Source organism: Emydura macquarii, unplaced genomic scaffold (assembly GCF_026122565.2).
Source record: "Emydura macquarii macquarii isolate MOO-44397 ecotype Brisbane River unplaced genomic scaffold, CSIRO-AGI_Emac_v2 contig_760, whole genome shotgun sequence".
Lineage (NCBI taxonomy): Eukaryota > Metazoa > Chordata > Testudines > Chelidae > Emydura > Emydura macquarii.
The window spans coordinates 134,126-157,681 of NW_027130897.1; the positions used below are offsets into that span (position 1 = coordinate 134,126).

At 49.8% G+C, this 23,556-nt stretch overlaps 1 protein-coding gene across 1 annotated transcript; it reads right to left on the reverse strand.

Annotated features, from left to right (window-relative positions):
• Positions 1-9,815: 9,815 nt before the first annotated feature.
• LOC137149509 (interferon-induced protein with tetratricopeptide repeats 5-like) lies at positions 9,816-15,826 on the reverse strand. Its single transcript, XM_067543006.1, is given in 5 exon segments — positions 9,816-10,659; positions 10,661-11,747; positions 13,291-13,582; positions 13,902-14,281; positions 15,735-15,826. Coding segments are annotated over 5 exon segments (2,163 nt in total). The 3' UTR covers positions 9,816-10,347.
• Positions 15,827-23,556: the final 7,730 nt, after the last annotated feature.

Genomic DNA, 23,556 nt, shown 5'->3' on the forward strand with positions numbered 1-23,556 from the left:
ATTACAATATAACATACAATTTCCTTATACAAACCATCCCAATGTGCAGAAAGAATAGCAAATATAGCCGGCCATCAGCTTGGCTTAACAAGGGAATCGAGCTGCAGCTAGTAAGGGACGTGAAGGGTTTCTACACATATTTTAGTACAAGAAGAAGGTCAGGGAAAGTGTGGGCCCCTTACTGACTGATGAAGGCAACCTAGTGACGGATGATATGGGAAAAGCTGAAGTACTCCATGCTTTTTTGGCCTCTGTCTTCACAGACGTGGTCGGCTCCCAGACTACTGCACTAGGCACCACGGTATGGGGCGGCGGTGAGCAGCCCCCAGTGGTGAAGGAACAGGTTCAGGACTATTTAGAAAGGCTGGACATGCACAAGTCCATGGGGCAATTCATCCAAGGGTACTGAGGGATTTGGCTGATGTGATTGCAGAGCCATTGTCCGTTATCTTTGAAAACTCGTGATGATTGGGGGAGGTCCTGGATGATTGGAAAAAGGCAAATCTAGTGCCCATCTTTCAAAAAGGGAAGAAGGAGGACCTGGGGAACTACAGATCAGTCAGCCTCACTTCAGTCCCTGGACAAATCTTGGAGCAGGTCCTCAAGGAATCCATTGTGAGGCACTTGGAGGAGAGGAAGGTGATCAGGGACAGTCAGCATGGATTCACCAAGGACAAGTCATGTCTGACCAACCTGATTGCTTTCTATGATGAGGTGACTGGTTCTGTGGATATGGGGAAAGCGGTGGACGTGATATACCTTGACTTTAGCAAAGCTTTTGATACAGCATCCCTGAGTATTCTTGCCAGCAAGTTAAAGAAGTGATGCTGTCACCATCTTCGTTATATAAATCAGAACAGATAAAATCCATGATGTGCCCCCCTCTCTGCCTGCTTTTCAGGTCTGTCTAAATGCTGTCTCTGGTGCTGATCTCCTTACGTGGACTAGAGCAGCTTTAAAAATCTCTTGGATAAAGAAGAGTTCCCTGCATTAGCTTGTGTTCCAACTGGAGTGGATCTTTTAGAAAAAACATCCAATCTTCATTTCAAAATTGTCAGTGATGGGGAAGCCAGCAGGACCCTAGTTAAGTGGTGCCAATGATTAATTATCCTCCCTGTTAAAAAAACTGTATCTTACACCTTATTTCTAGTCTGAATTAGTTTAGCTTCAACTTCCTGCCATGGAATCTAGTTATGCATTGGTCTGCTGAACTGAACAGCCCTCTGTTATGCAATTTATGTTCCCACATAGGAAATTCTCTTCCCCTAATTGCTAGCTAGAACATCCCTGAAGGCCTCTTTGGATGTGGCTGACTTCTTTAGAGAAGTAGTCATGTGTAGGTCTCCATGGATTTGCACTTTCCTTCATCTTTCTCTTGCTCCTAATGTATTTATAGAACTGCTTCTTATGCCTTTTATGTCCCTTGGTAGGTGTAATCATTGGTGCCTTAGCCTTTCTGATTTTTGTTTGTAGTTTGTGCTATTCTTTTGTACTCCTCCTTCGCAATCCCACCAAACACTAAATCTCTTCCACTTTTCAAGGTAGGTAAATCTCGTGATATCTTTTCTAATGTTCAACAATACCTGTGGTACTCCCAAAGAACAGGAAATCCCTGTTGCCATAAAAGATCGAGGAACCAGGCTTTGAGGTCCCAGTTTGGGGGGCACAGTCTGACTGGCATCATGGGAGAGAAGATGAGGTAAGAGTTCTGAGTCTGTCTGGACTATGTTGGAACTGTTGAAATGATTTTGGACTTTTCTTGCTTGCTTTTGTTAATTACCTTGGAAATTAGTGGCATTGGAGGAAATGCGTACAGAAGACCCTTTATCCACAGAACAAGGAAAGTGTCCCCCCAGTAAGTGAGGACCTAAGTCATCTCTTAAGCAAAATCATTTGAACTTTCTGTTGGTAATCATGGCAAAGAGGTCTACGTCTGGAACTCCCCAGGTCCAAAACATTTGACTGAGTGTCTGAGAATCCAGCTTCCTTTTGTAGTCCTGGGTGAAGTGCTTGCTGAGATTATCAGCCATTGTATTTTCTATGCCCAGAAGGTAAGAGGCAGAAATTAAGATGCCCTTTAGCTATGTACCAGTTCCAGGGCTTTATTGCTTTGGCAGAAAGAGAAGGGCATCTTGCCCCTCCTTGCCGGCTGTCATAGAACATACAGTCTATGTTCTCTGTCATTATTTTTATAGATCTGCTTCTGACTGCCTGTAGGCAGTGGATACAGGAACTCCTGACCTCCCTCTGTTCCAGAAGGGCCCATGGAGGGACAGGAAGGCAGAGAGCAACTGACCGATGGGTGGGGGACTGATTAGGAGTATGTGGAGTAACTGCAGAGATTTGTGGGGCTAAGGAAGGAAGCGGTGCAGGGGGACAGAAATAGTCTATGGGGCCAGGATTTCTCTTTGGAGGGGAGGAGGAGGGAAGGGTTTGCATTATCCAAAGCAGAGGGATCAATTCACGATGAGACGCCATTTTGAGCCCAATGAAAAGAGACGGATGTCCCTCATTTGGGAGGTTATTGGCACATTCTGCTCCCCGGTTGGGCTGGGACCCCCCACCCCGATGGGGAAAGTCACCCCCTAAGCAGCAGCAGAAGGTGGAGGAGGGTTTAGCTCCCAGCCTTTCTCTGACACTCAGCCCTGGGGGGCTCAGGGATTCCCTCTACTCTCACAGCCAGGGTAGCAGGAAGCAGCCTCTCCCCTCGGGCAGGGCTAATGGGCGGCTGGGGTCTGGATTAACGGGTTTGGTGGGGAAGGAGTCCAGGGACCCAGCTGTGATGGCTGCTCCCACATGGTGGGGCTGGGACCTTGAGTGAAATGAATTCACTTCCCATCGAGGGCAAACAGTGCCTGGGGTCTCCAGCTCCGAGGGGCCGGGCAGGGACTCACCTTCCATAGAGGGGTTAAAGACCAGGCAGCCGAGGAGGCAGAGGCTGAAGTAGGCGACTGGCCCCATCTTCTCACTTCCCCTGGGGAGAAATACAGAAGGGAGATGGTGCCATGAGAGCCTAAGACGCCCCCTGGAACAACCCCCCCCCCCAACGAGGCATTTCCCAGGGGGAAGTGATTCTAGGCTGGGGCTATTTTCTAAGGGCTCGTGCAGCTGTTTTACAAGCATGTTTTACAAGCATATGCTGTTTGAACGCCCCCTGTTTAAAATTTACTTAGATAGTGGGTTGTTTTTATTAGATGTTAAAGGTGCTGCATATATCAGGGGATTTAGGGACGCCCGCCCCCCCATGCCTTTGAGGGCTTCGTTTTAGGAGGAGGGGTTGCCCATTGACTTTTATTAGCACATTTTTTTGGAGCGTGATTTTTTTTTTGATAAATTAGGTTAGCCAGTTGCCTATTTGATTTGCTATTAATTAGAGCTTTAGGGGCACATTGGAGAGCTTGATTTTATAGTATTTAGCGCAGGGGATTGAATTTTTTATGGCCTTGTCTTTGGCCGTGCTTTTTGTTAATTTTTTTAGGGACTAAATTACCTTTCTTGCTTTTTTGATTTTGAAAAGTGATTTGAAAAGCCACTTTTTTTTGTTTTTGTTTGTGCAGCAGCTTTTACTTTGTGCTTATTAGGAAAGGCTTGGCTTACTAGTAAATGAGCTTGCCGAACTCTTTGTAACAGTTATAGTTTTTAAGTTATAGCTATTAAATGTAGAGTACTTAAAGCAACTTTTATTTGTGGACAGAGCCTTTTTATTAAACGAGTTGGGAAGTTTGTATTTATCAGGTTTTGACTTTTTTTTTATGCCCCATAGTTTGCCATAGCATTTTTTAATGTTATAAGTGAGCATTAGGGTGTTTTTTTAGGGCTTGCCGCTTTAAATGAAAACATACTTTAATGTGCTTGCTAGGATTTACTGTTTTAAAGACATTTTTATAAGGGTATGTAGAAAGGCGCTGTGGCCTCCCCTGGAGACAGAGCCCAAGGGAGGGCATGAGAAGCCTGAGTGGAGCAGACCAGGCCCAGCCGCTAAGTCTGCCCGGCAACCAGGGATCCGGGCCACGATAGGACCGCCCAGCCAGCCCAATCAGCAGCAGCGGGACGGAGCCCCCACAGGAAGGGGAGGTATAAAAGCACGGCCCCAGAACTCAATCAGGAAAAGGCTGCTGCCGGAGACAAACGTGCTGCCTCGCCGGCAGAGACCTAGGCTGGAGCAGAGCTGCCAACGAACCCCGGCCTCACCCGGGCCTGGAGACTGGGTAGGGCCTTCCCGGAGCTGGACCAGGCAACCCAGCCAGAGAGACTGGGCTGAGGTACCTGGACTCTGGGACTGGACTGACCCACCAGAACCCTGGGACTGGGCCGAGACCCCGGAGCAACCCAGGTGGAGGATACCCCCTGAGGCTGGAGAGGACCTGGAGGAGCTGCTGGAAGCCGAGCCCCTCCCCACGCCAAACAACCTAGAGGAGCTGCCTCTCGAAGAGGAGCTCCCCACATTGCCGCCCGTGGAGGAGGAGGGACTGACGGGCCAACCCCAGATGGAGTACCCCCATGAGACTGAGGAGACAGGTCCTGGGGCCAGCGGGGAGGAAGTAGCCCAGGGACAGCTGTAGTTTGTGGCTGAGTCTGAGGCCTAGTCAGTGTGTTGCGGCCGTAGGGAGCAGGAGGCTCTCCTCGGGATGGCTAGGGAAGGGGAGGGGAGGTGGACGCAGGCCCACCCGTCTCCGCTGCATCCCAGCCCAGGGCCCTAGCAGTGGCAAAAGCGGTTGCCGCTGTGTCGGCAGAGCTCCCGCCGCAACACACTGACTAGGCCTCAGACTCAACCACAAACTACAGATGTCCCTGGGCTACTTCCTCCCCGCTGGCCCCTAAGGGCCAGTCCCATGCAATTTGTTGGTGACAGTTGTCTCAGCATACAAATCAATTGGCTGCTGCTCAAAAAAATATTGCTCCCATGCAGGCAAACAAAAATTGTAACAATGCCAAAAATAATAGTACACAGGACTTTGATCTGTCAGCCCTCTATTATAAACTCAGGGAAAATGACTCGATTATTAAGAACTTTAAGTTTCAGCCAATGGTGAGAACTGGTTTAAAAAAATTTGAATTGATCCTATAAGCTAGAAAAAAGGTTGAAAGAATCTGATGTGTGCCAAAGTGATTCTTCCGGCTTTCTACCAAAGGCAATTCTTTTCAAACCAGGAGAAAGTTGACATTTTACCAATTAAGTTTTAGGACTATTTCAGCTAATCAGAAACTAGCTTCTATGTCTACATTAAATAACACACTTCAGAATAGGCCAGGTTCTGATTAGCCAGAGCACAACAGGATGTTTGGTCATTGCTAAGCCAATGAGAATATAGTTCTTCCAACCATACTGCAGAGAGAGAATATTAATCACTTCATTATACCAATGCCGCATCATCAGTGTAATTGAGGGAAAACAGTCACTGGAACTGAAGGTCCTCACAAGATAAATTTCTCCCACTTCTATAACTATCTGGGTTTGTTATTTTATGTTTTATCCCCCAGCCAGGCTTGGCTTTGGCATTCACATAGCGAAGGATGACCATTAGCCCATGACAACAGTTGATTCCACTGACCATCTTTGTTAAGTAAATTTGAGTGGGCCACAATTCCTTTGTGAAATTCAGAGTTGAGTAAGTTGGGTCTGGAAGCTGTGGACCAATGTAAACAGGGCCACATCAGTCCATGCTGGAAGAAGGGGGAAATACACACCAAGTTCTTACAAGTAGTCTGGGGTAAATAGCACTATAGTCTTTCATCCAGTGCTAAGGTGGGAGAACTATGCTGTGGAAGGCCTCATATCAGCTGAGTAGGCGGGTAAATAATGTCATATCACAATGGACATGGCAAGAATCCACACTAAATCCCTAGGCTGTGAACCATGTGCATGGGGAGGTGGGATCCACAAAGGTCTCAGGGGTGCAGGTGGGGGTTAATAGGGCTACATCATAGAATCATAGAATATTAGAGTTGGAAGGGACCTCAGGAGGTCATCTAGTCCAACCCCCTGCTCAAAGCAGGACTAACCTCAGCTATATCATCCCAACCAGGGCTTTGTCAAGCCTCAGCTTAAAAACGTCTAAGGATGGAGATTCCACCACCTCCCTAGGTAACCCATTCCAATGCTTCACCACCCTCCTAGTAAAAAACTTTTTCCTAATATCCAACCTAGACCTCCCGCCCTGCAACTTGAGACCGTTGCTCCTTGTTCTGTCATCTGCCACCACCGAGAACAGCCTAGCCCCCTCCTCCCTGGAACCCCCTTTCAGGTAGTTAAAAGCCGCTATCAAATCCCCCCTCACTCTTCTCTTCTGCAGACTAAACAAGCCCAGTTCCCTCAGCCTCTCCTCATAAGTCCTGTGCTCCAGCCCCCTAATCATTTTGATTGCCCTCCGCTGCACTCTCTCCAACTTGTCCACATCTTTTTTGTAGTGGGGGGCCCAAAACTGGACACAGTATTCTAAATGCGGCCTCACCAATGCCGAATAGAGGGGAATAATCACTTCCCGTGACCTGCTGGCAATGCCCCTCCTAATGCAGCCCAATATGCCATTAGCCTTCTTGACAACCAGGGCACACTGCTGACTCATATCCAGCTTTTTATCCACCGTTACCCCCAGGTCCTTTTCTGCAGAGCTGCTGCCCAGCTCGTCGGTCCCCAGTCTATCGCTGTGCATGGGATTCTTCCTTCCTAAGTGGAGGACTCTGCACTTGTCCTTGTTGAACCTCATTAGATTTCTTTTGGCCCAATCCTCCAGTTTGTTTAGGTCACTCTGTATCCTATCCCTACCCTCCAGGGTATCTACCACTCCCCCCAGCTTAGTGTCGTCCGCAAACTTGCTGAGGGTGCAATCTACCCCATCCTCCAGATCATTAATAAAGATGTTGAACAAAACCGGCCCCAGGACCGACCCCTGGGGAACTCCACTTGTGACCGGTTGCCAGCTAGACATGGAGCCATTGATCACTACACGTTGAGCCCTATGCTCTAGCCAGTTCTCTATCCATTTTATAGTCCATTCATCCAACCCATACTTCTTTAACTTGCTGATAAGAATACTGTGCGAGACAGTATTAAAAGCTTTGCTAAAGTCAAGGTATATCACATCATGACATATTAGGATGGGGTAAATAATGCTGCATTGTGAGATGCACGGATAGGGGCATCCAAAGGCCTTGGAACTGTGGATAGAGGCATACAAATGCCAAACAAAGCCTCTATCTCACCATAGATTTTACAATCACCTAGAGACACAGGAAAAACATTGGACGAGGAGGGGAGAAAATAGGTCACGCTTTGGGTAGAGAAGTGACTGAACATGAAGAGGTGATGGGGATTCCCATCTGTGTGTGCATGGGGGAAGGGCTGGTGGTTTCCATGTTTTCCTCCTTAGGCAGAACAGGAAAGAGTTCCCCCCAATCCACAGATGGAGCTACTATAAGGTGGGTCCATAATTGGGTAGAAAACCATTCCCAGAGAGTAGTTATCAGTGGTTCACAGTCAACCTGGAAGGGCAAATCCAGTGGGTCCCGCAGGGATCAGTTCTGGATCCAGTTCTGTTCAATATCTTCATCAATGATTTAGATAATAGCATAGGGAGGACGCTTATAAAGTTTGCAGCTGATACTAAACTGGGAGGGGTTGCAAGTAATTTGGAGGATAGGATTAAAATTCAAAATGATCTGGAGAAATGGTCTAAAGTAAATAGGATGAAATTCAATAAGGACAAATGCAAAGTGCTCCACTTAGGAAGGAACAATCAGTTGCACACGTCCACAATGGGAAATGACTGTGTAGGAAGGAGTACTGCAGAAAGGGATCTGTGCGTCACACTTTTATCTAACCCAGGCAAAGCCTGGAGCAGACCTGAGTCAGGATCTCACGCAGGGGTCTCACAGACTGCCTCACCCCGGCATATCATGCAGCCAACATCTCTGCCCTTCAGTACCTTGGTAGACACACACAGACTCTCTCCCCAGCATCAATACAACCCCCTCTCCACCTCGGCATCCGTGCTACCTCATTGGGGTTAGCTGTCCTCAGCCCAGCCAATGCAGGTGAAGGCTCCTTTCCCTGCACTGTTTTCCTTCCCAAGCTGGAGAGGTGCCTGGTTCCGCCCTGAGCTGGAACTTCGGCTGATGGCCTGAACTTGTGTGACCCTGGTGTAGTCAGTGGCAACCCCCCCCACACACACACACACACACACACACACACTGATTTCAGCAGGATCGGGCCCTTAGACTGTGGTGGGGAAAGCAGGAACCCGCCTTTCCTTCCACTCCAGGGTCGCTGGGTGATCCCTCTCCTGTCCCTGCTTCCCTCCCGTCTCAAGGGCTCTGTGCATCAGGTGGGGTGCCGGAAACTCAGCCAGTCACCGTGGCCTCAGCCAGGACTGTCCCGCCACGACTGTTCCCATGTGCAGAAAGGGTCCTGGGAGCCGTCTGTGGCGGGGTGTCCACCCCACGCCAGGCCTGCAGGGGTCAATTAGGCCAATGAATCTCAGGCTGCCCGTGGAGGACACCCGGGGAGGGCTAGGACCGAACCGCTGATGCAGGCAGCTGGGCGAGGAGTCGGCGGGCTCTCTGACGGGAGGAAGTTGGCCGGCCGGCTCCCGGGTACAAGGGGGAAGAGCAGGAAGCAGCCCAGGTGTAAGGGGGCTGCTGGCCCCTCACTGCAACTCTGCCCGAGCTGGGCTGGGGGCAGAGCAGCATCAGCCAGCGCTGGAGGAACCCGAGCTGGGGAGTGGGAGATGGAGCTGGGGCAGCCCGGGGCTGAGGAGCAGGATAGGCAGGGCCGGTAATAGACCCAGCTGCTGGGCTGAGGGTCCCGGGACTGGCCCCAGGGCAGAGAGCGGCCGGGTTCCCCTACCAGGAACTGCTGCAGTGACACACTAGGGACAGCCCGATGGCGGGTGGTGGGAAGCCGTCTGGAGCAGAGCGCCGTGACCCCCAGAAGCTGCTTCGCGTGGCTCCCGTCCAGCTATCGATGGCGACACGTCGACCTACAAACAGAGCCGCGGGGGGGCCCAGGCCCTGACAGCCCCGGGGCAGGTCCTGCTGACTGCCCGTGTGTCCTGGCGCCAAGGATGGCGGCTGGCAGCAGGGCACCAGCTCTGCGGGTGCAACAGCCCCCACCAGAAAGAGCCTTCCTGCCCAAACGCCCCCTAACCCGCCACCTACCCACGGTTGTACGCCCTGTCCCCTCCAGCACCCCTCCTGACACGGGACTCCCCCCCCCGTCCCAGCCCTCTCCCTCGCACCCGGCCTGCCCTGGCTGTCGGCTGCTCCCTGCATCACAGCGCAGTGGGGCCAGTGGCGCCGGGACTCGCCCGGCCAGCCCGCAGCGCAGGGGCGCGTTCCCCTGCATGAGATGGGGCCCTGTGCCTGCCCCGCCCCTTGGTCCCTCTGCCCCACCCGGGAGCTTAGAGCTCTTTATGGCAAGGCCCCAGAGATTCCCCTGAGCTGCCTCAGCGTCTATGGCTGCTTTTCCAAAGCGCTAGCGGCTTCCATTGAGAACGGTGGAGAATCTTCCCCACCCTCACTGAGAACAATAGAGGATTCCATCTCCTCCTCCCCCCGAGAATAATGCAGGGCTCTCTGACCCCAGCTGAGAACAATGGCAGCTGCTGGGTGCTGAGCTATTTGGCAAATCTAGACACCCATTTCCCCCAAGCAAGCGTCTGAAACTCCAGCCTGGCTCCTGTTCTGTGAGCGCCTGTCGTGGTGCTTTGCTGTGACCTCGACGTGCCAGGGGGGTCTGTGAGTGCTGCTCACTCCCCTGCAGTCTAAGGGCAGGAGAAGCACCGGGCCAACCCAGAGTGACCGATTTATTTCTGTTTTCTCAGTTACTTTTATTGTAAGTGAAGTAAAAACATATCAGATCCAAGAGAAGCTGGGGATAAAGATGCCGTGTAAATGTGAGTCACTGTCAGGGCGAGGTGCTGAAAGCAGAGATGGGAATAAACATACAGACACTCTGCAGGCACACACCTGTGCACGCACAGAAACTCAACGCTGTTAGAAGAAAGTTCAAATTTATTTCCGGTGATGCTCACTGACACCTGACAATGGCCGGGTAGCTGCTGTGCTGAGACCACTGTCCATTTCACTGACCAGTATTGTCTCCTTGTGCTTCCCTGTCTGTCTGTTGGGTCCCTCCTGTTATCTCCTGTCTCAGACTGTAGACTCTTTGGGGCAGACACAGAGGGGTCCTGGTCCATGTCTGGGCTCCAAGGCACAACACCAGTGCAGAGTTAATAACAGTTAGAAGAAGCAGCAGCAGCATGTGCCTGTGGTCTGAGCAATTCAGGGGACCCAGAATCACTTGCAACACAAATATCATTGTTACACAGGTGGGGACTGTGACTCACTTCAGAAGGAGGCCTTGGTGTGTCCAGGGAAGGGAAAGGATCTCCCAGTTTCTCTATATCTCCAGTCTCCTGCTCTGTTGTTGCGGCCAGTGGATTTCATCCTGTGCCATGAACTTTCACTTTCTTGAATGAAGTCATGTATGGCCTCAGCCTCGGTGGTTTGGGAACTCTGCTGGAATGCTGCTGCCACCTCTTCCAACCTCTTTTCCAGTTTCTGTCTCTCCGGGTAGTTGTCTGGAATGGCAAAACCGGCTTTGTAGATCTGAGCTGCCTCCTGCACTGCCTTCTGCTTGTAGAAGAGGAAATCTCCCCATGTGACGGTAGACAGCCTGCTGACACTTCTTGCTGAGGCTGGGCATTTCACTCATGAGATTGAGATAAATCTCTTCTTGATAGTCAGGTGTATTTTCTCCGTACACTTCAGCTAAAGCCAGCTTTGAAAACACAGAGACTGGATCTTTCTGCAAAGCCTTTTTGAAGGCCTCAATAGCTGCTGCCAATATTTCTCCTCTACCTGATTTGGCCTCCTCCAATTGTATCTTGTAGCAGACACCAAGGTCGTAGTGAAGGAGATGATAATTGGGGTTCAGCGATATTGCTCGCTGTAGAATAGCAATTGATTTTTCTGGGAATTCTGGTTGAAAGAACTTGGCTGCATTTCTCAGGACCTCAGGGTTCAGGCTGTTCTGAACAACATCTTCTAAGAGAGTTTCCGCTTGCTGTCTATCCGATGTCTTAAGGATCTTGGCTAAATACACCTTCGCTTCATAGTTCTGCTGCTGTTCATGGATAATGGTGCCCAACTTCTTTTTGGCTGCTTCCCAATATACAGAATAGGATGAGTGAGTCCATGATGCAAAGACCGCAATTGCCAGCCCAGCAAGAAATTCCCCATTAGCTTCATCTTCTCTTAATGCCATTTGGAAACACTTTGTGGCTTCTGTGCCGTTTCGGAAGCCTGCTGCCAGGAGAGACCAGCCTTTTTGTGCACGTATCTCAGGGATCAGAGCTGCATATGGAGAGCGGCTGTTCAGGGCGCTGCAGATCTTGCTAACCTTGTCCAGGTAAAGCTCGACCAAATCATAATGTGTCAGGTGATAATAGATCCAGGCGTAGTTTCCGTAAATGACCAGCACCTGCCGGGAGAAATTATCCGGGTGATCTCTTTGCAGAATCTCTTCGGCTTCTCTGAGGCTTTGCAGAGCGTCTTCATATTGTCCTTGCAGGTGGCAGAGATAAGCCTGCATGGCCAGGAACGTGGGCTGGTTCTGGTAGTGCGTGTGTTCAATCCTCATGGCCAGAGTTTGCAGGATGTGAGATGCCTCTACCTTGTCTCTGATTTCAAAGTTCCAGGTGAAGTGGCACTGGAGGGCCTGCAGCTTCTCCTTCAGGTGCAGGGTGCTGCAAAGAGAGGAGAAAATGAGACACCATCTGGGCTGAATGAATGTCCACTACACGCTACAATCCTGGGCAGTGATTACAGAGTGGCACGGTCTCTTTCTGGTTAAGAGCAAATTGCTAAGTGGAAACAAAGAACTAAACCTGGATTTCAGTGTCTGATGTCCTCATTCTGCGAGGCCTGGGACCCTTATGAATGGGTTGAAACGAACCTTTGTGAAATCCTGTTTCTACTTCCTGTTTTCTAGAAAGCAACACTGCAGAAGCAGATGACCCAGTGCAGCCCATGCAGTCTGTGGTATTTGTCATGTCACAGAAAGCTCCACCCTGGAGTAGTATCGGTGAGCCAGGAGAATTTCTCATGGGGGTTAAAAAACAATGTTCAATGGTTGTTCAAAACGTATTTACCTGTTTGAGTGCCCCTGCAGCACCAGAGCTGCTGAACGGGAGCTTTTAGCATGTGTTTTTGGTGTAACTCAGGGGTCACTTTGTTGTGCGGGTCACCTTTAGGGCCAGAGCGATTTATTAACTCAAACATTTGATGTAGGTTATTCCAAGCCAAGATGTGTAGCATGATGTCACAAAACAGAGCCCCCAAAATAAAGGGAATTCCCCTGCACAATCTTGTCAGTCTGGAGTTAAGGTTGCAAATGCAGCATGGACCAATATTGTAAGCGCTGGGGGGGGGGATCATTAATAGAAATGTGCTGTTTTTATAGAGCTGATATCTGGAAAATGGAGTGTTCTTCTGGGTTCACTTAAACCCCCTCATATACTGGAAGTCATTCACGATTTCTGTACAGTGTCAGTCTCCGAGGGAGGCCACACCTCCCGACGCCTATGCCCCTCGGGAAATCCAAATTAAAGGGGCAGCCTCCGGCCCTTACTAGGGCGCGCCTTGGCTTCAGGCCGCTCCCTAGGGGTAATAGTCTCTCCCCCTGACAGGGCGGGTACACACTATGGCCCGGCACTCAGCCAGGGACAGGCAGGCAGCGGGAAACAGCCTTCAGCCCTCAGCAGGGCAAGGGCATAGTCTCGGGCCTAGGAAGGGGGGAAAAGCCGTCTCTAACCCCAGAGGGGCGAGGAAACAGTCTCGGGCCTAGCCCTTGGGCAGGGCAGGCTGGCAAGGGGGGAAAAGCCGTCTTGGGCCCTTGGCAGGGAACGTAAACAGTCTATAGCCCGAGAGGGCGAGGAAATGGTCCAAGACCCTGGTTCTTAGGCAGGGCAGGAGGGCAGCGGTCTCTAGCCCTTAGCAGGGAGAATCGCTAGTTCACACCCGGCCCTCCGGCAGGGCGTGGCAGGCAGCAAGGGACAGGCTCTGGCCCTCAATGGGCGTTCACCCCTAGGTCAGGGTAGGAAGGGGGGAGGGGGACACAGGCCCACTATCTCCACTGCGTCCCAGCCCAGGGCCCTGTTAGTGAGGGGGTGTCCCGTCACTGGGTCAGCAGGGCTCCGGCCGAAATACGCTGCTCAGAGCGAGTGCAAGCTCAGCCGGACCATAGTCGGCTTCCCTGGGCTACTTCCTCCCACCCTCTCCCTACAGTACCTGGTCTCCTGGGCCGTACCCTGGTTCCTCGTCGCTGACGACAGGTCCGGGAACTGTTTGGGTTCCTCTGCGGAGGGCAGTTCCTCTAGGTCCCAGGGTCCATGTGTCCCTTCCGGCTCACCGGGGGTTGGCAGCTCGCCTAACTCCTCCAGGTCCTCAGGTAGGGTAGGCAGCTCCGGCAGCCTCTCCTCTAAGTCATAGGGTCCAGGGGTCTCCTTTGGCTCATCCGGTTCAGGCAGTTCCTCTACATCCTCAGGGCCCCAAGCCGTGGGTAGCTCCAGCAGCCTCTCCTCTGGGTAGCAGTTGGGTGCGGCCGTAGGCTCGGGCACCAATGGAGAGGCATCCTTCTCCCTCGGCCGCTGGACTCTGACTGAGCAGGCAGGCCTGGCTTTTATAGGCCTCGCCCCGCCTACCTGCTTCCGGTCAGGTGCTGTAGTCCTGTGTTCCAACCCCGGGGGGGGTTGGCCCTCCATCAGTGCCAATCTCCGAGGGAGGCCACACCTCCCAACTACATCCCCCCCCCCCCCTCAAGTCCAGTTCCCAGTCTCCAGGACTGGTCTGGTCTGGTCCCCCTAGGTGTGACAGCGCGTCGGCATTTGCGTGCTGCCAACCAGCCTGATGCCGCACCGTAAAGGCAAAGGGCTGGAGGGCCAGATACCAGTGCATGAGGCGGGCGTTGGTGTCCCTCATTTGGTATAGCCACTTCAAGGCCGTGTGGTCAATTACTACCACAAAGGGGATCCCTAGGAGGTAGTACCTTAGGGCTTGGACGGCCCATTTCATGGCTAGCGCCTCCTTTTCCACTACAGAGTAGCGTTGTTCCCTGGGGAACAGCTTTCGGCTGATATACAGCATGGGATGTTCTTCTCCGTCGATATCCTGAAATAGGATGGCGCCCAGGCCCACGGTGGATGCGTCTGTCTGGACAATGAATCCCCGGTCGAAGTCAGGGCTATATAGCACTGGATCTTGACATAGGGCGTTTTGAGCCCTGAAGGACGCACTATCACACAGAGGGGTCCATCGTATGCGCACTGGCTGGGTCTTGGGTTTTATAGGCCTAGTCCCGCCTACCTGCTTCTGATCAGGTGGTGTCCCTCCAGGTTCCAAGCCCCAGGGGGGTTTGGCTCTCCCTCAGTGTCAATCTCCAAGGAAGGCCACACCTCCCAGCTACAATTTCCAATATTGGAACTGCAGAGTTAAGATGTCCCAGACAACCTTCATACTGATTGGTGGAAGAGTATGCTAATACTAATAGCCAGGATTCAGAAAGGAACCAATCAGAATAGATCCATATCTGCATATAAGAGAGCTGACAAGATTGAGTCAGAATGTGAGTGGAAGGCACCAGACTGAGTGAAGAGCAGAAGAGCCGTCCAAAGAACCGAAACAGCTGAAAATCACTAAGGGGGAAAACAGCAAAGAGGACAAGGTGAACATGTCTGAAGAAAGAAACACAACAGCAACAGTAACAGTCGTCTTTGTGACAGAGCAGAAGGACCAACAGCGAGAAGGAAGAATACAAAAAAGTGAACATGATGATTCATATAGAAAAATAAATAGAACGCCTGAATGTATATGCCTGGGTTAATAACAAACACACTCAGACATCCAGCTCTATGTGTACACTGTTTTCATGCCTAGGTGACAGCTTGCTGTCAGCATCGTGCACATGATTGGCCACTGCATGTAAACTACAACCACCTGAAGCTATTTCCTGTTGTTTAATATTGCAATATTGGATACCTGAACTTGTATAATTGCTAAGGGAATTTATTTCACTTTTATTGTATGCCTTTTAGAAAGAATCTAGTATGCTTCTACATCATTGTACTAGAAAATACTGGGTTAAATAAAGGTTATTTGGGTTTTGAAGATTGTTCCCTGAGCGTGAGACTGAAATTTTCATCAATAATTTTCCCTCCAGTGTTTTTGGCCCAGTTCTGAGGCTGGTTGAGGTTTTACTCTTTTCAAAATATTGTGTTTGAATGTCAATAAGTTTTGGGGGGAAATGTAGGAAATTTAAAAAAAAAACAAAGTTACAAATCTTGTGAATTGTTTTTAAACCAAGTTTAGATTTCATCTTCCTTAAAAACCTGACTTTGGAGCCCGTAAAGCTTTTTAGAAATGAACTGTTAGGCAAACAGAATGAGGTTGGTATGGGGACGGACAAAGCTTTTATCAGCAGTGCCTGGAGGCTGCATTGCTTATAGCAGACAAAGCCGTGAGTTATACATCACAGCCCCAGGGAATGTCACATCCATCTTTATGCCGCCCCATCATGCGTTCTGTATCTGCCACACGGGTGAAAGGAAAAAAGGTTTTCAGAAATGATTGAGCGTTTTCAACACATTGGCTCTGTTTTCCATCTCTATAATGGGGTGCACCCACCTCTCACTAGCACCCCCTGGTCAAGTATGCAAGTGCCTGCAGTTTTTCCTCACCTTTCTCCGCTCACAGCACCCCCATCAGCCGCTGCGCTGGTCAGGTGGGTCTCCAGAGACTCAGCCCTCTGGCCGAGCCCAACAGGGCCCATCACAGGGCCCTTGCTTAGTCTGGCTCGGTTGCAAGGCTCTTACTGAGTCCTCAATGAACCCAGCCTTCCTGCTGAGCCGCCCCCTTGGACTCACTTCACGGAGGCCATCTTCCTGCTGAGTCATTCCCAGTAACTACCTGTCTAGTCCCTTGCAGCCAGCCCCGGTAGCAGCTGCTTTGTCCAGCCTTTCAGCTCCTGCAGCCAGCCAGCCAGCCAGCCAGCCAGGAGCACCTCTCGCTCCCCCACTCCCTGCAAGCAGACTAAACTCATTCTGGAATCTGGCCAAGCAGCTCCTTATATATGAGTCTGCTGGGCCCCGATAGGCTACAGCCTCTTGCCTGATAGGTTGCGTGTGATGCAGCCACTCTGGGTAGCTTGGAGGACCGTCTCCACTGTCCTTTTCCTAAGGTAGGCGTGGCAGGATAAGGCTTCCAGCCAGGGCACTCAGGGCCTAGTCCACCACATCCCAGTCTCCCATAACTTGTATAGCCAGGTGCCTTAGCTACCATGAATTCAATGGCACAGGATAGTGAGGGAAAGGAAAACTATGAATATTTCCATCCATCCAAAACTTAAGAGAAATAAGGTGGCACAAAAGAAAACACAAAAGTGAAGGCTTCACCTGTAACCTTAACTCTGCCCTTTGTGAAGAAGTATTACAATAAAATCTGTTAATTGCATGAGCCCGGAGAAGAGGCAAGTCAGGATCTCTGGCAGGGGACGCACAGACTCCCTTACCTCAGCACATTATGCAGCCAACAGCTCTGCCACCCTCCACGCCTTGCTAGACACAGACAGAGTCTCTCCCCCCCATCACTACAATCCCCTCTCCACCTTCGCATCTGTGTGCTCTGGTCTGGTGCTGACACCGTGAGCTGTTACCAGATTTGCCCTTCACCTTGGGGTATGCTCATTTATTAGGGTTACCTTTCTGGAAGGGGGGGTGTGATTGATTTTACTAATGTTCTGCTTGTGTTACTTGTGTGTTTATAGGGCTACAAGCCCCCTCCCAATGGAGCTATCCTGCAGGACCTAAGGTTTTCAGGGCTGGGTTTCTTCAGCACCAGATTCAAATAAACCCTCCACAGATACACACACACTTTTCAGATTAATTGAGTGTGTCTGAGCGGACCGGGTTATCAGCACTGTCACCCGACCCCTTATGTATCCCTGAACTCAGCAGGCTGGGTGACACAGCACTTTCAGTGGCTACCCTTATATGCCCCTTTGCAACGCACCAGAATAGAGCAGACTGGGTTCAAACAGCACTTTTTTGGCTACTCCCCTTAATTGCCCCTTAGAATCAATCAGGCTGGGTCAAACAGCACTTGAGCCGCACCCTTATTTGCCCCTGGACCCCATAGGCTAGGCAGAGTAGGCTGTCCCCTTCATATGCCCCTTTACACCACAATTGTTCTAGCAGTAACTCCCTTGATGAGCAAACCCCATAGGATTTTTGGGCACCCCTGAGATCTTTGGCTTAGGTAAGAGAAGTGTTATTACAGAGCAAGATAGGGACCAACAACACAAAGGAATACATGCAGTTTGGGGGTTGGGAGGGGGGAGAAAGAGAGAGAGAGCGGCAACCAGCTTGATTATAACAGTTATTTATTGCTAGGTATATAAAGCTTGTGATACCAACAGTAATACCATACAAGGAGAGAAACACAATCAAATGCTTACAATACCTCACAATTACAGTTGGGGTATTGGAGAAAGCTATGCCAGGTTTGATTACAAAAGTAGAAAGTTATACCTGGACTAAGAGAGGGGGGGGAGAGAAAAGGTGTGTTGGGGAAAGAAGGAGGGGGGAAGGGCATTGATCTCACCACTCCGTGCAATTCAGAGGTTCCCAGGAACAGGTCTGTCAGTTCAGGGTCTGGAGGGCTTTTTGTCTGGCAGAGCCCCCAACACAATCAGTCAGGAAGAGAAGACAGGTTACAGTGGAACTGATGCAGAATTTTGGGTCCAAACATTAGAACAGAGGTTTGAGCTGTGATAGGGGATTTTTGTAGATGCCAGGTTTGTTTATGGATAAAGAATGTCTGGACAAAAGGAGCTGATCATTTATGGAAGGGCATCCTTCCTGAGAGAGGGCTCATAATGCAACCAGGTTTCAGTGTTTTACATATCAATACCTAGAATGGTCTGATAACTGCGGAGCTGGATGTGTACAGGTGTTAGTTCATTTACATCAAGAGCAGGGATTTCCCAACATGCAGTGCTTCCCTGCTCCAGCAATCCCAGAGTTCAGTGCATTCCCTGCTTTTCCAATCCCAGAGTTCAGTGTGTGTTCTATCTTCGATGTAGATGAGGCTTCTGTTCTCCATTCATGTGCTAACTGAGATGCTTATGAGGCATGGGGAGTTGCCTTACCCTTGATGGGAGAGTTTCAGTTGTGTCTCCTGCCTTTTCCTATTGAGAATATCTTTGGTTTCTGGTTCAAGCAGTCTGGCGGGGGAGGAGGGGATAGGTATTCAGGTGAGCCAGAGAGAGAGTTGGGGTTTTGCGCCGTGGTTCCCCAAGAACACAGAGCTGCCAGGTAACAGAGCCCAGGGTGGAGGGGTCGGTTACGTGGTCTCTGCTCCAGGCTGCATGTTTACAAGGGTCCCCTTTTTAAGTAGCTGGTTCTGCTCCCAGCAGCCTCCTCTGTGCTGTAGCTCGGGGCTCCTGCTGCTGCTTTGTTTTCTTTCCAAATTTCCTAGTCTGATCCTGTCCTGCTCCTGGCTGCCCATTTGCTCAAATTCTCTGGCATATGGAGTTAGTTCTGTTCTGGCCCTGGCCCTGCAGCCAATCAGGTTTGTGCAGAGTAGCAAGAGGGTGGAGCAATAGTTAAAGGCCAGTTAATCTTGTAACAGACCAATTACATTTCTTGTAATAGACAAGTTTAGGTTTAAAAAAAACAACGAAAAGAGGGCAGGGGAGGAGCTCTCTCTCTCCCCAGCTCCTGGGATGATAAGGAGGGAAGTCAGGAGTGTCAGCTGGAAAGAGGGAGGTGCTACCCAGAGAGATACAGCAAAGCGAACGCACAGCATGAAGATGTAAACTATTATCTACTTCAGTCCTGTGACGTAGGGTGACCAGATGTCCCGATTTTATAGGGACAGTCCCGATATTTGGGGCTGTCTTATATAGGCGCCTTTGTACCCCCGTCCTGATTTTTCACAATTGCTGTCTGGTCACCCTACCTGTGAGTCACCAGCCTGGAGATTCAATAGGATGCAAATTTACACGAGATTAGCTCCTCCCCTCACTTAGCCCCAGAGATTGAAAAGCCAGAAATGTAGAGCCCAGGAAACGAGCAGAGAGAGGGGTTCGAAACCTCTCTGAAAGTAGTGCTTTCTTGAATTGCACACCCCGCCCAGCGACCCGAGCGCTTGTACCTCATTGTGACGATCTGTCCTCAACCCAGCCAGGGAGGTGAAGGCTCCTTTCCCTGCACTGTTTTCCTTCCCAAGTTGTAGAAGTACCCAGTTCTGGGAGAGGCCTGTGTTCTGTCTGGGGCCGGAATGGACTGCGTCTACTAGGACAACGCTGCCCTTTATATGCAGCCTGGGTTGCTAGCTGGTGACCTCAATTGTTTGCCTGCAAACCTGAATTTCAATAGAAAGGAGTAGCTGGAGGAAAGGAAACTAAAAGTTACTTTCAATTCCACTAGTAAGGTTTAGCTTTGACTCTGCCTGAATTTCTATAGGAAGAGTTACAGGAGGGGGGGGATGTTCACACACCCTTGAACAAATACAATCCCGCCCTGGGCTCTCGCGCACACAGACGGGGTCACACCCCACACCTCACACTACCACAGTGCGCTCCCTGCTACACACCCTCCCAGCTGCACAGCCCGGTGCAGTAACCAGGATGGCCGGGTCCTTTCCTCCGGCCGGCCCTTCCCCGCCACCTTGGGGCGGTTTGTGTCACCAGACTGGGAACAGCTCCTGCGCCCACTGAACGTAGGGGCTGCAGTTGTGGGCAGAGGATGGCACCCACAGTGCGGAGGAGCTCTCCCTCGTTCCCTTCCAGGTACCTCTACAGGGCAGAGGGCAGCCCGGCCTCCTGCTACACACGCTGACTGTGGGGCACAGATGACAGCCCATCCCCGCCCCCTGCCCTGAGGAGCAGAGTGAAATGATTGAGGCAGGGAAATTAGCAAAATGTGAGCGCTCTATAACTGCCCCCTCAGGTCACCTCCTACCTCCCAACCCTCCCCCAGTTGTATCTGTGCGGGCTCTGTGCAGGGTGCGATATTCAAAAGTGCCCCTCTGGGTCAGACGCCCAACCCCCATTGGCTGCCAGTGTAATTCATGCTCCTCAATCACTTCAGCCCTTTTGAAAATGCCTCCTCCACACAAAAATTAAACCCTCTAAAGTCAGGAAATAAGAATCCGGTTCCCTGGGCAGCCTCCTCTCTGCCCTTTGTAGCTACGCAGGGTGGTGCACTCTTCAGTCACACGATCGCATCCTATCTCTGCAGTCACTCTGCTTCGTTCACTGCGCGGTGGGGACAGGGTGGGGTCCTTTCTTTTCAGTCCTAGGTAGGTTCTTACCCTCTGCTCCTCCCCGTAGTGTCCCAGCCCTTCTCAGTCATGCATTAAGCAACATGACTAACATAAGAACGGCCATACGGGGTCAGACCAATGGTCCATCCAGCCCAGTGTCCTGTCTTCCGACTGTCGCCAATTCCAGGTACTTCCGAGGGAATGAACAGAACAGGTGATCCTCAAGTGATCCATTTCTTGTTGCTCATTCCCAGCTCCTGGCTACAGAGGCTAGGGCCACTTCAGAGCATGGGTTGAATCCCTGCCCCTCCTGGCTAATAGCCATTGATGGATCTATCCTCCATGAACTTATCTACTCCTTTTTTGAACCCTGTTATAGTCTCAGCCTTCGCAACAGCCTCTGGCAAGGAGTTCCACAGGCTGACTCTGTGTTGTGGGAAGAAATTTTTCCCTTTGCTTGTTTTAAACCTCCTCTCTGTTAATATGATCTCACAACCCCTACTCCTTGTGTTATGAGAAGGAGTAAACAACACTTCCTTAGGTACTTTCTCCACACCAGTCATGATTTTATAGACCTCTGTTGTTGGCGGCCCAGTACAATTTGAGTTGCTTCACTGCTGTTTTACAGGCCTAGCATAGCTTCAGTTGCTTGCTTGGCAATTTTGATTTTTGTAGCATATTTTTTAGTTGGCAGAGATAAACAGGCCTACTGAGTAACTTTGCAGATGTTTTAGTTTTTGCATATTACGTCACATAACCAGACAAAATACACAATATGTATGGCTTGCAGCTGCACATAGATAATGGTAATGGGAACAACAAGTTATCCTTGAACGGTTGGGGGTACACTGCTTTATTGCCAAGGGGCATACTTTTACACTGCCCCTTTTATTACTAGATGTTGTTTTGACGACTTTAATTATTATAGTAAAAATAAAATGTAGTTAAAAATAAAAACCCAATGTAAGTAATTAGCATATAATAATAGGCAATTAAGTAAAAGCTGTTTATAAAAGGGCATAAGAAGTCGTTATTTAGACAAAGGGGTGCGCTCCATCAACACCTGACTTCACGGGAGGTGCTGCCAGTCAGACCAGAGGATCCACTGACTCCCTGGAGGGGCCTCTGAAGAAACCATTCCTGTATACAGCCTTTGGAGTGACTGCTTAGCTCTCGATTCTTAGTGAGTATGATAGATTGTAGTTAATTTTAGATTTTGTATTCAACTAGTATTTCTATAAAAAACCTTGCACGTTAAATCTTAGTGATCTGCAAACCAGGCGTACCATGTCTCACTGGTATTCATACTGATCACTAAGTGTCCAGTATCAACAATTGGCATCCTTGCTGGGTGGGCTCGATCAGCTGTGAGTGAGATGATCTTTGAGGCATACGGTGCCAGGGTTTCTCTCACTGTTTGTCAGCAGGGTGGCAACCTTTCTGGCATTGTTCTCCGTGAAGCTGTATCTATATTTGGCTTCAGGAAGAGGGCATGATGTCCTCTACAGGAATGTGTTGTGAGTCAGGTGGTTGAGGGGTTGACATTCCCGTTCTCCTTTCGCTAGAACCAGTCTCAGATATAAAAGCTTTTGCAAATGGCCAAAAAAACCAACCCACGGTCTGGAGGAGCATTTAGGGGTAAAACGGCATATGCAGACTTGATTCTCCACTAGGAACAATTCATAAAGACAAAGCCAGATTCTAAGAAAAAACGCTTGCCTGCTTTACATGGGCTTGTTTTAGTATCTAAAACCCTTACTGAAGAGTTAGGGAAGTTAGCCAAAAAAACCAAGGAGCTGCATGAACAATTACAAAGCCAAGTACAAAAACTGAAAATAGCATATGAATCTTCAGTGTCCCACTGTCTTACCCAGGCTAATTTGCTCTCTAACTCTCAGCACAATGCAGAGGGGTACAAAGAGGAAGCTAGACAGTGGGAGAAAACAGCCCCTATCTAAAAAGCGAAATGTAAAGATGCGCAAGCTGCGGTATGCATTGTCCTTAAAAAAAAAAAAAAAAAAAAAAGGAAAACCGAGGGCAGTCCCATGCAGTTTGATGGCAGCAGGTGTCTCAGTGTACAAAGCACCTGGATGCTGCTCAGGGAATTATTGCTGCCATGCAGGCAGACGGAAGTTGTGACACTGCAAAAAGTGATGGTATGCAGGACTTTGATCTGTCAGCTCTCCGTTATGCAAAAGCTGTGTGGAATAAAAACTCGTCAGATTAAAGCATAGAATATCCTTTCTCCTATATTCCTGTCAGGCAGATAGTAAAGCAGCTGGCTGAGTGGGATATGCCACGGGTTAGTGTGCCCATAGCTCCTGTATTTTAAAGACCAGAAAATATATATAAAACAAAAGAAAACCCACCACCCATACTACCACCAAAGTAAATAAAATACTGAGACCTGAGCAAGTGCAGGCACTGAAAAAACCTTTAGGAAACATCACCCCTGAGTTTGCACAGCTTACCACAGTGCCTCAGTTAAATTCTAGTGATTATGCCTTGCTTTTAAGAAAAGGTCTCCCATTAGACATCTTTAAAAGACTTCCGGTAAATATACAAAGAAAAAAAAAAGAGCACAGAGGGGCACCCTTATAAGAAATGTCTTTGAGGTAGTAGATCCTGGCAAGCACATTGAGGTGCATTTTCATTTGGAGTGGCAAAGCCCTAGGGGAACGCCTGGATGCTTACTTACAACATAAAAAGATCCTATGGCAAGCTATGGGGCATGAGGAGGAAGGTCAAAACCTTATGGACACAAACTTTCCAACTTGTTTCATAGAAGGGCCATGTCCCCAAGTAAAAGTTGCTTTGGATGCTCTGAATTTAACGGCGATGATGTGGAAGGCACTGTTACAGAGAGTTCGGCAAACTCATTGATTAGTGAGTCAAGCCTTCCCTAATAAGCACCAAAAAAAGCTGCTGCACAAACAAACAAAAAAGTGGCTGCTCAGATCCCCTTTCAGAATCAAAGCAGCAAGGAGGGTGATTTAGTCCCTGAGGGAGTTAATAGAGGGCACGGCCGAGGGCAAGGCTGTAGGAGGAGCGATCCCCTGTGCTGAGTACTGTAGAATGGAGTTCTTCAGTATGCCCATAAAGATGTAACTAATGGCAAATTAGATAAGCAGCTGGCTGACCTAATTTATCAGCAACAACAAAAAAGTTTCACATTCCAAAGAAACGTGCTAATGAGGGTCAATGGCTGACCCCGCCCACTCAGGGGAAGCCCTC